General features: G+C 41.7%; 1 protein-coding gene across 1 annotated transcript in view; it reads left to right on the top strand.

The window, feature by feature from the left end:
• Window positions 1-3,653: 3,653 nt before the first annotated feature.
• The window catches only part of TRPC7 (transient receptor potential cation channel subfamily C member 7), a 266,316-nt gene continuing 257,895 nt past the window's right edge, over window positions 3,654-12,074 (top strand). The window contains exons 1-2 of the mRNA XM_042781375.1: window positions 3,654-3,667; window positions 4,106-4,883. Of these exons, the coding sequence (XP_042637309.1) occupies window positions 3,654-3,667; window positions 4,106-4,883 (792 nt within the window). The remainder of the gene's footprint in view (window positions 3,668-4,105; window positions 4,884-12,074) is intronic.

Here is a 12,074-nt window from a genome sequence, read left to right as displayed (position 1 = left end):
AATGATGCCTGAACATTCTTTCAGTGTGTAAACTTCAGATGGACCCTGAATTTAGATTGGGTACTTATATGTTCCTTGTGAAATATTTCTCTGCTTTCAGATGGTTTGGTAGTGATTATATTTCCTTTGAATTAATATCTCCATGGCTTGTTGCTGTGTAATAGTTGTGTATTCTTGACCTTGAAGTTTGATGTATTCTCCCTCTTGAGCAGAGTTGTAATGGAAAAGTGATGTGGAATCAAGCTATAGCTCCTGCTTCTTCCAGGACAGATGCCATTTCATCTCTGATACATTGTTCAGATCCTCTTGAGTGGAAACTACTGTTGCTCAGGTTCAGTTTTGATGGCTAAGCCCAGAGAGTTTTTCCTGACAGGGATAGAAGCCTTATAATAAGACAGGCCAAGTAATTCCCTGAGAAAAGATTATTAGTATTTTGTGGGCTCAACACTCACCTTTGTGGGTGTGCTCTTATGACAGGTGTTGAAACTGAGTTTCATATCACATTACAGCCCCTCAAACAAGGTCTTTGGGGAACATAAACAGGGTGACTGCTTAGCTTTTAATTCAGTCACCTCCTTTCCTTCTGAAATCCCTATGATAATAAATGCTTGCACCATATTTATGAGTTCCTCTTTCTTGCAAAGGTCTCTACTGTACTCCCAACGTGCAGTCTGCCTTCAGCATCAATGAGCAGTCACTCTCCCTGGGATGATTGCTTTGTTGAGAGAAATGAGCTCAGAAGGAGCTTGTGAGCTTGAATCCTGAGAATCTTTTCCCCAGAATTCTTTTATCAAAGTACACTTTAGAAAAGTGGATGGTAGTTCAATGCTGTTCATAAAGAAGCGCAGAACTCTCTGCTAGGGATTTATCAGCCATGATTGTCTTTTGAGGGAGTTGCCCACAATTATTCCTTTTATTTATTTATTGCAGATGAAAGAGCTGCTCTACTGAATAGTTAGCAGTTTCCGCCCACGCCCAACCTCAAGGGAAGTGCGGCTCAACCACAGGAGCATTAGAGTCCAAGCTCTGATCTCCAGGCTCTGCTTTATACCAGAGATAGAAACTCGTTGCCACTGAATTGATTCTAACCCATAGCGACTCCTGCAGGGTTTTCAAGGCTGTGAATCTTCACAGAAGCTGACTGCCTCACCTTTCTCCTGCTGATTGGCTGTTGGTTCAAACCATCGACATTTTGATTAGCATCTGAATGCCTTAACCACTGTGCCACCAGAGCTAGGGTCCCCCAAAGGAATTTGAGGTCAAACAGTAAAATAAGTAAAAAATTAAATAGAGCTGAAAATTCAGATAGGCAGGAGATTAAATGTTACTATCTTTTTAAATCTCAAAACACTCAGTTTAATTTAAATTATTTCCTCTGTGATTACTTTTGTTTACTTAATAAAATGGTTTGAGTGAAATGATGAGTAATCTTTATGTATGGAGACATGACCAATAACACAAAGACAATTCTCTGGAATGTGGAAGACAGTTCAAAACAACCCCAAGTACTTACTCTTTAGAACAAATACTGTCTTGTTAAGATTGATTCCATTCCAATATTATATGAATAATGTATGTGGGGGTTGACTAGAAGAGGATAATAGAAAAATTCAGATAGGATCAATTAGAGAATCAGAGTTTAACATGTTGGAGTTGGTAGGTTTAGGGAGCATCTGGTCTAGCCCTTTATTTTATAGTTAAAATATCTGAGACCTAGAGGCTGGGAACTTGCTCAAGTTCACAAGCCTAGTTGAAAAGGACTACCCCAGCTCAAATTCAAATTATGCTAAAGCTATTATTTTCTCTTGTCTCTTAAAAGTCATTTTAAAACCTTAGCAAACTGAAGATTAAGTAACTTGTCAAAAGCCACAAAGCTGGTAGAGGTGGAGCCAGGATTCCTACCCTAAATGTCCTCACTTCAAAAACTGTCTCTTCATGTTGCCTTAGATGCTGTTGAGCATTAGCAACACTGCCCAGACTTACACCATCCTCATAGTCATTGCTGTTTGAACCTATTGTTGCAAGCGTTGTGTCAATCAATCTCATTGGCCGTCCACCTTTTTTTCATTGACCCTTTAATTTGCCAAGCATGTGTCCTTCTTGAGGGACTGTGCTTTCATGATAATATGCCCAATGTATGTGAGATGAAGTCTTGCCTTCCTTACTTTTATGGAGCATTCTGGCTGTACTTCTTCCAAGACAGATATGTTCACTCTTCTGGCAGTGCATGGTATATTCAATATTCTCTGGCAACACTATAATTCAAATGTATCAATTCTTCTTCAGCCTTCCTTATTCATTGTCCAGCTTTCACATGTATATGAGGCAACTGAAAATACCAGTTTGGATCAGACACTTTGGTCTTCAAAGTGATATCTTCGCTTTTTAACATTTTAAAGAAGTCTTTTGCAGTAGATTTGCCCAATGTAATAATGGTTTGATTTCTTGACTGCTGCTCCCAGGAGCATTGATTGTGGATCCCCAAGTAAAATAAAACTCTTGACAATGTCCGTCTTTTCTTCATTTATCATGATGTTGCTTAATGGTCCAGTTGTGAGGATTTTTTTTTTTTCTTTTTATGTGGAGCCGTAATCCATACTGAAGGTTGTAGTCTTTGATCTTCATATGAGATGAAGATAATAATTGTACCTATTTATAGGGTTGTTGCAAGGATTATACATGTTAATGTACATAAAGCTTTTAGTATAGTGTCTGGAATATAACAGGTGCTCAAAAAATGTTAACTGCTATTATTAATACTATTAACATTAATATTAATATTAACCATTATACTGTGCCACAAAGCAAAAGGGTAACAAGTTAGATGTGAACCTACCATGAAAAAATGACCTGTTTCTTCCATCCATATAAAAATCCAGGTTCAATCTTAAAGGTTATGGCTGAATTTCCTCAGGAGGGCTGCTTCCATGGCCATCAGCAAGTGGCAATGATTCAAGGCCTGCTCCCAGCCACATCTTGCCCTTTCTTCTTGTTGTTAGGTTCTGCTGAGTCAGTTCCACCTCACAGTGACCCTATATACAACAGAACAAAACAATGCCCACTTCTGCACCATCCTCACAATCCTTGCTATACTTGAGCCAATCATTGTAGTCACTGTGTCGATCCATCTTGTTGAGTGTCTTCCCCTTTTTCACTTGCTTGCCGTTTAACAGGTGCTTAAACTGCATGGGGCCAGAAAGCACATTCCCCATAGAGAATAACAGTGAACATGAAAACAGATGTGAGTGGCTATGCCTGGATTTCACTGTGGTTTTCTCATAGCATGGAAGGTCATTAGGGGTTGATACACCTGAACCAAAGAGAGCCAGTATTTGCGGTACCCTTCTCTGTGACATAGCCTTTGAAGCACTGGGCATAACAAGAGGTGGGAGGGAACAGAATAAAACCCACATTGACTGAATATCTTCTACATGCACATGACCTCCCTTGATCCTCTTGCAGGAGCTCTGGTAGTATAGTGCCAAGGTATTTGACTGCCAACTCGAAGGCTGGTGGTTCAAATCCACCAGCCACTCCACGGAAGGAAGGTTGGGCAATCTTCTTCCGTAATGATACTGCCTTGGAAACCCAAGGACAGATCACTCTGAGTTGGATCCAACTCCACGGCAGTGAGTAATCCTCTTGTAGACTCTATGGCCCACAGAATGTAATCTACATAGTACAAGTGAAAAATCTAAACTTCAGATATATTAAGCAACTTACTACATGTACATGAATGGAAATAAATGAGAATGAAACCAATGGCTGCCTGCCTTTTTAGCCACAACTGTACCACACACTCTCCACCTCTATCTCCCATTAACACGCCACCTAAATCCACAGTTAATCTCTGCTGCCATTCCTTCACCCAACAGATGCTTGATAACTAAGTCAATATTCTTCTATTTGAAAATCCAATTTGTTTTCATCTCAGTGATTAAAACAATGACTTCTAATAAGATTTCATAATTTCTCATAAGCTTCCAATCATGGCATTCTTTTTAAATCCTGAATGTGTTCTCAACAACTTTTGATTGCCTTGCACCTGTGAAATCTTCAACGCCCCCAGAAAATAACCAAGGATTTCTGCCTTATTGCCCCACAGGTTGGGGAGCAGCACCTTCAAAAACATGCAGCGCCGTCACACAACGCTGAGGGAGAAGGGCCGCCGCCAGGCCATCCGGGGTCCTGCCTACATGTTCAACGAGAAGGGCACCAGCCTCACGCCCGAGGAGGAGCGCTTCTTGGACTCAGCCGAATATGGCAATATCCCGGTGGTCAGGAAGATGCTGGAAGAGTCCAAGACCCTGAACTTCAACTGCGTGGACTACATGGGGCAGAACGCTCTGCAGCTGGCAGTGGGCAATGAGCACCTGGAGGTCACGGAGCTGCTGCTCAAGAAGGAGAACTTGGCGCGGGTGGGGGACGCGCTGCTGCTGGCCATCAGCAAGGGCTATGTGCGCATCGTGGAGGCCATTTTGAACCACCCGGCCTTCGCGCAGGGCCAGCGCCTAACGCTCAGCCCGCTGGAGCAGGAGCTGCGGGACGATGACTTCTACGCCTATGACGAGGACGGCACGCGCTTCTCCCACGACATCACTCCCATCATCCTGGCGGCGCACTGCCAGGAGTATGAGATCGTGCACATTCTACTGCTCAAGGGCGCCCGCATTGAGCGGCCCCACGATTACTTCTGCAAGTGCGCCGAGTGCACGGAGAAGCAGCGCAAAGATTCCTTCAGCCACTCACGCTCCCGCATGAACGCCTACAAGGGACTGGCAAGTGCCGCCTACTTGTCTCTGTCCAGTGAAGACCCTGTCCTCACTGCACTGGAGCTAAGCAACGAGTTAGCAAGACTAGCCAACATCGAGACTGAATTTAAGGTAACTACCACTCACCACCCCACAGGCAAATGGTCCAGTGGGTTCTCCCATATGTGTCCAGTAGCAAAGTAAGTTCCCCACCCCCCACCCCCCGGTCTAAAAAGGGGTAAAAGCCTAGAAGTCTTGCAGTTCAGGCTCACAGGTAGAAACAGAACTTCCTCAACCATGTCAGATACAGGCCTGAGAGAAATGGAGCCCATTACGTGGAATATTTTAAACCACATAAATGTGGTAAAGAAGTGACTTAAGCACAAATCTATACAAAAAAGATAAGCAACCTATAGGCACGATTATATTGTGCTGCTTTAAATGCCTCAACCTCCGTTCCTGATTGCTCAAGAATGTCTATACTACCTAGAGGTTCTTTCCTAGTCTGACTTTTAGATCTTTTGGTTGTTTCACCTGCATGATTTTGATTTGTTCTTGTTCACATCTCTACCACATCCTGGACTGTGTTGGTCTTAGTTTCATTCTCATACTTTAAAGCTAGAAAGACTTGGCTGCAGCCTTTCTCCAACCTAGAAAGTTAATGCTATTGCTCATGTCAAAGAGTCAAGGAGCAGGGAAATGGAAATGAAAATAAGACCATCTCTGTAGAGTAATGCTTGTCACTCCAATAAATGGGCCCAGAACAAACCTCTATAATTTATATACCCAGAGACACCAAGACCTATGGGATAGCTCAGGATGCTGGAGACCTATCCCCCAGATCCATGATTCAAGTGCTGTTCTCTGCTTCTACTGTCAACTGACTCCCCCTGAAAGAGGATTCTTTTGACATGTTGTTTAAAATAATAATGGCAAGCATTTAGTGGGTACTTATTATGTGACAGGACACAATGTTAAGTGCTTGGCTACTAACTGAAAGGTCAGTGGTTCAAACCCACCAGCCACTCCACGGGAAAAAGATGTGGCAGTCTGCTTCTGTAAAGTTGTACTGCCTTGGAAACCCTATGGAGAAGTTCTACGTTGTCCTATAGGGTCCCTATGAGTCAGAATTGACTCAACAGCAATGAGTTTTTTATTATGTGACAGGCACTAATTGCCTTGCAATCATATTTAATTGCTCAATAAATAAATAAATACCATATGTTGTGGGTACTCTTAGTATCCCAATTTTATACAAAAACTTAAGTAGAGAAAGTTTACATAAACTTTCTCAATAACAGCTAGTAGATAGCAAAGCCAGTGCCTAATCTAGATACTCTTAACCCTACAGACAATTCTTAGCCACTCCAGGAAACTCTAAGTCAAAAGCCTTGTTTGTTAGTGCTCTGAGCCTCTCAGAGTTTGGCTTGTTATCTAAATGATGAAGTGATTCCTCACTGTGAAGGTGTAGCAGGAAGAGTAGGAACCACAACAGAGCTCAGAATTTCTCATGCTAACATTCTATCAGTGCCTAATATGTGCTAGGGCCATGGAGCATAAAAAGAGGTGTCATACTCAGTGCTGACCACCATTATGAGAAAGCATGTCACTGGCAAGTGAAAAGTTTATTATCCAAAGAAGACATCAGCACAAGAGCTGTCACTGACCAGGACACAATCAGGTGGCCAGTGGCGAGTATCAACTCATAGCAAGGGAAGACTCCATGAGCCATAGTGTTCAGGGATACCTCAAAGGAGGAGATGGAATAGAGCTATGCCTCACTGAACAGGAGGAATTGGATCAGTGGGAAGAAAGGAATTGGCCTTTAGAGGAGGCATGTGAAGGTAAGGCCCAGCAAGGCCCAGGACAGGGAGAGGATTGTGGAGAAGTTCCATGTGATTAGAATACAGACTTCGTGTAGGGGGTACACAGGAGGAATGCTGAAGAGATGAGTTGGGGAAGGTCTCAGAGGTCTTGTGTGTCAGGTTGAGCATTTTGGATATTATCACAAAGGAAATGGAGGATCACTAGGTAATGATTAGGAGAGTAAATGAAAACTACAGTGTTGGCGATTTACTTAACTGTGTTTGGTAAGTTGAATTGGAGGATTGGAGTAGGAAGCAGTGGGATTTTAGTTGTTCATGCATGAGGCCATGGAAGTTTCTCTATCGGAATAGGATCAACCACAAGCCAGAAACCAAAGGACCATGTTTGCAGGAAATAGTAAGGCACTCAAGTTGTGAATATATGAAGAATCCTATAGCTATGAGTCAGGTCCTACTCGACGGCACATAACAACAACAACAACATAGTTAAAGTTTAATTCCATTCTCTCTGAACTTGAGACCATTCCACTGAAGTAGAGCCACTTATCTAAATTGTGCATTACTCCTGATCTTGAGTGAAAAATTGGTAAATGTGTATGTAGAGATGACTCAAAAAAGTTTCCAAGAAATGTAACTATTATATCTTTCTTTATATCTGTACAATAAACCTAATTTTTCAATGCCAAGGCCAAGGATGTCCCAAGGAAGCTTGGTGGAACTTTGTTTTTTCCCTTGGTCTTTGGACTGAGTCTGCACAGGCAATGTGAAAGGAGTGGGCAAGGCAATTAACTCAATTACTTGTGGCCAAGGGGGGGCGGGGAAAGACAATGTAGGCAAGAAAAAAAAAATCTGGATCAGAGTGTCTGGATAATTGCACAGTTCTCTACTTATCTGGCAACCAGGAGCATGCCAGCCTTACTAAATAAAGCAATGCTAGACTAACATTTGGAACTACATCTGAACCATGTGTTTCCTTTACTAAAACCAAAAGTCTAGCATATTTTAGTATACATCATATCTAAAACTGGAAGTTTGCTGAAAGCATCTACTATGATATTTTGATTTAAAAAGTAAATTATGAAAATTGTGGCAAACTAAGAATACTACCAAAATGAAACAAATTCTTTGTACAATGCAGTGATTTATTCAGGATAAGAGTTAGCATAAATACATTTACTGGCTATTAACATCCCCCTAGTTACCTTTGTTTGAAATAATGTCTTTCAGATTGTCGACAAACGGCACATTATAAATTAACATAAGTGCTCCTTTAGAACTTTATTATTTATTCATATATCCTTGAACATGCATTCCTGACATTATAAATCTTCTCAAAGAAGAGAGCAGCTTTGCAGGAGAGAAGTCAAATTGTACTAAAAGAATAAAGAGCAAGTGCATGTGTTCTCAAATGCACTCTTCATGAGTCTGTTCTGCTTTAAAGGAACTATGAATTGCTGCCTGTACCTGTGTGTTATGAAGATGACCTAGTATCATAAACTGTATAACAAGCTATCAGATTCTCATTGCAAATGTCATATATCATCCTCCATGCCCTCTAAAAGACTCATTCTGGGAGTGATTCTTCCCGACTAGAAAATATCATCCATGAGAAGCTGGATTCAGTTGCCCGGGCTGTTGTTTTGGAGTCATTTAAATTTATCACCAGAATATAGTCTAGTCATTTACAAAAACTACAGCCAGTGTTTCAGTCTCTAATAAATTGTGGCTGGTGTCAGATGCCTGCTAGCAAGTCATTATTTTTGGTGTGGAAATTATGCAGTTGTTCAAGGATTTTCTTACGTCTTTTTTATCTTCTTGGGTCTAAAACTTGATGTGGTCACTGGGGCCTTCCCAGTGCCTTGAATGATAGTAAGCATTCCATAAATATTTGATGTCTGGAATGAAAGAAATTCTAAAAGGATAATCATTTCAACTGATGAAGCAAGTGATTTCTTTAATCTGTGTTTTAAATTCTTCCTAAACATGGATTTAATAGATATATTTGATGGACTTAATGATGTGTAGATGCTCTCATTGAGTGCTTTAAGCTGGTTGGCAAGATAAAACCAATACACGTTAAACAATTGAGGATCAGTCACACATTGCACTGTCTGTGCTAATGATCACTAAGCTCCTGGACAGCAGAGGGTGTCTTCTTGGTCTTGCCCCAGTATCTAACATGGGGCTTGGAGCACTGTCCACAAATGATATTTTAGTTGATTGGTTTATCTATGCAATAGAAGCTAAAGAAGGGAAAGATCAAAGTGAGCTGGACTATCTAGGGGGTTTCATCTCAGTGGGCCCAAGATGGGGCAACTGGAGTAGCATGGAAACAAAGAATTCATTTATCTCACTGGATAAATGAGTTAGAACTCCTGCCATAATGAAATCTCTTCATATTTTCTGAGTTAGTCTGTTTGGTTTTCTTCACTGATCATCCTTCTAATAAAACTGCTACCCTTCATTTTACTGATGTCTTCCTAGTCTAATTTCTGGGCAATCCTCTTATCTGTGGAGCCATTCACTGTTTCAAAAGGATTACAGGAGTTAAACTTTCTTCCAACTCAAAGTCACAGCAGCATCAATGCCTGGTGTGGGGGAGGGTAGAGATGTCAGTGGGATATACAGAGGTTTGTTGTTGTTGTTGCTAAGTGCCATCGAGTCGTTTCCGACTCATAGCGACCCCATGCACAGCAGAACGAAACACTGCCTGATCCCGCGCCAGCCCCACAATCCCTGCTATACTTGAGCCCATCATCGCAGCCACCATGTCAATCCATCTCGTTGAAGGCCTCCCCCTCTTTCGTTGACCCTCCACTCTACCAAGCATGACATCCTTCTCCAGGGAATTGTCCCTTCTTACAACATGACCAAGGTGAGACGAAGTCTGGCCATTCTTGCTTCCAAGGAGCATTCTGGCTGCACTTCCTCCAGGACAGATCTGTTAGTTCTTTTAGTAGGCCATGGTACTTTCAGCATTCTCCGCCAGCACCACAACTCAAAAGCATCAACTCTTCTTCAGTCTTCCTTATTCACTGTCCAGCTCTCACATGCATATGAGGCGATTGGAAATATCATGGCTTGTGTCAGGTGCACCTTAGTCCTCAAGGAGATATCCTTGCTCCTCAACACTTGAAACAGTTCCTTTGCAGTTGACTTTCCCAATGCTACACATCGTCTAATGTCCTGACTGCTGCTACCGTTGGCATCGATTGTAGAACCAAGCAACGTGAATTCCTTGACAACCTCAATCTTCTCTCCATTGATTGTGATGCTGCTTATTGGTCCAGTTGTGAGGATTTTTGTTTTCTTTATATTGAGATGTAATCCATACTGCAGACTGTATTCTTCAACCTTCATCAGTAGGTGCCTCAAGTCATCCTCACTTTCAGCAAGCAAAGTTGTATCGTCTGCATATCTCAGGTTGTTAATGATTCTTCCTCCAATCCTGATACCATGTTTTTCTTCATATAGTCCAGCTTCTTGGATTATTTGCTCAGCATATAGATTGAATAAGTGTGGAGAAAGAATACAACCCTGACGCACTCCCTTCTTGATTTTAAACCATGTAGTGTTCCCTTGTTCTGTTCGAACGACAGCCTCCTGGTCAAGGTACAGATTCCTCATGAGTACAATCAAGTGCTCGGGAATTCCCATTCTTCTCAATGTTATCCATAATTTGTCATGATCCACACAATCAAATGCCTTTGCATAGTCAATAAAACACAAGTAAACATCTTTCTGGTATTCTTTGCCTTGAGCCAAGATCCATCTGACAACAGCTATGATATCCCTTGTTCCACGTCCTCTTCTGAATCCGGCTTGAACCTCTGGAAGTTCTCTGTCAATCTACTGCTGCAAACGTTTCTGAATTATCTTCAGTAAGATCTTACTTGTGTGCGATATTGTTCTATAATTTCCACATTCTGTGGGATCACCTTTCTTTGGAATGGGCACAAATATGGATCTCTTCCAGTCAGTTGGCCAGGTAGCTGTCTTCCAAATCTCTTGGCGTAACTGAGTGAGTGCCTCCAATGAGGCATCTGTTTGTTGAAATATCTCGATCGGTATGCCATCAATTCCCGGAGCCTTGTTGTTCGCCAGTTCTTTCATTGCAGCTTTGACTTCTTCCTTCATTACCATTGGTTCTAGATCATATGCCACTTCCTGAAATAGAGAGGTTTAGGGCATTGTAAAGACAGAGAAAACCAAATGAACATGGAAATCTCTCTTGTGCTCTCATCTTTTGCTTAAATTTAAGATTCCAACGGTCAGGGAACTGTGGAAGCCCAATAAACACTTTATCTTACTTTCTTATGATTTAGTCATTCTGAAGAACAGCACGGCTGCAACTGGGAAGGCTTCTGCTGTTGGTAAAATGTCAGCATGGAAGTGGCTGACTGGACTGCAGTCACAAGCACTTTGTGATCACAGAGGGGAAGAGCAAGGGGTGAGAAAGCTGAAGCTGTAACTGCATCCTGCTTAAAATGTTAATGATTTTTATGTTTGTCAATGAATTGTTAGCTACATGTATTATGGAAAATAGATGATAAATTATTTACCAATGTTTGTGCTGCCATTTTAAGACCCATAAAAATCTCTCAGAGCCTAAAATAACACAAATTAAAGATGTAAATAATGATAAATCAGACCAATTTGCCACCTGCTATGATCTCTGGGGAGATCCCATTGTGGAAGGTAAAGATGTTGAGATGACAGTTTGTAATCTGCTTGCAAACTGATTGAAATGGAAGAGGAAAAGAAGGGAGAAGGAGGAGTGAGTTTTTATTGTGGTGCTGAAGCTCAGAACTCTGGAACTTGCAAGACAGGGAGCTTTCTCATAAAGACCTACCCTGAGCCTGGGGTGGTACTGACATTTGAACAAGTCTATAACTCCCTGGCCTTGAGTAGAATCTGTGGCTCTACAAGTTGCTCACCTGCTTTGCCTATTTTCAGGATTTTTAAATTTTATAGAGCAACAAACTGAGAAAATGCATTTCCTTGAAGTTTGAAAGCCTGGCTGGTAGTGTAAACAAATGTCTGTTTAACATGCAGGAAATGACTTGAAAATTGTTTCCTTTTCCATTGGGAAAATGTATTTTAAACTGTGGAAGCTGTAGATATTAAAAGTAAGGTTTTGTTTTGTTTTCTAAGAGAATCTGGTGGAAAACTCCCCAAAGGCACTCACTTATGTATCATCCCTCAGGGATCTGACTTTGTCACCCAAAGCCCTCTGCTTGAACGTCTGATGATGCAGCATGCAGGTAGGGAAGAGAAAGATCACAGATGGCAGTCGGTGAGCTGGGATGTGACAGCCTCTCAGTAAGCAGAAGCAGGAAGTATGTGGTCAGAGCATGTGTGCCTGTTGACATGTCCACAGTGGGTCAGGGTCACTGGCCTCAGTACCCAAAAGGGCAACAGCCAGGGATTGGTTATTGCAGAAGAAAGGACAGAGGTGACTTTTGCCCACATTAGCTTTGTCTTTTTTTTTTTTTTC

The sequence above is a fragment of the Orycteropus afer genome, unplaced genomic scaffold (assembly GCF_000298275.1).
Source record: "Orycteropus afer afer isolate SDZICR_OR568_19922 unplaced genomic scaffold, OryAfe1.0 scaffold00112, whole genome shotgun sequence".
In the NCBI taxonomy this organism is placed as follows: domain Eukaryota; kingdom Metazoa; phylum Chordata; class Mammalia; order Tubulidentata; family Orycteropodidae; genus Orycteropus; species Orycteropus afer.
The sequence above is the reverse complement of the archived record's forward strand: the minus strand, read 5'-3'. Positions and strand labels throughout refer to the sequence as shown.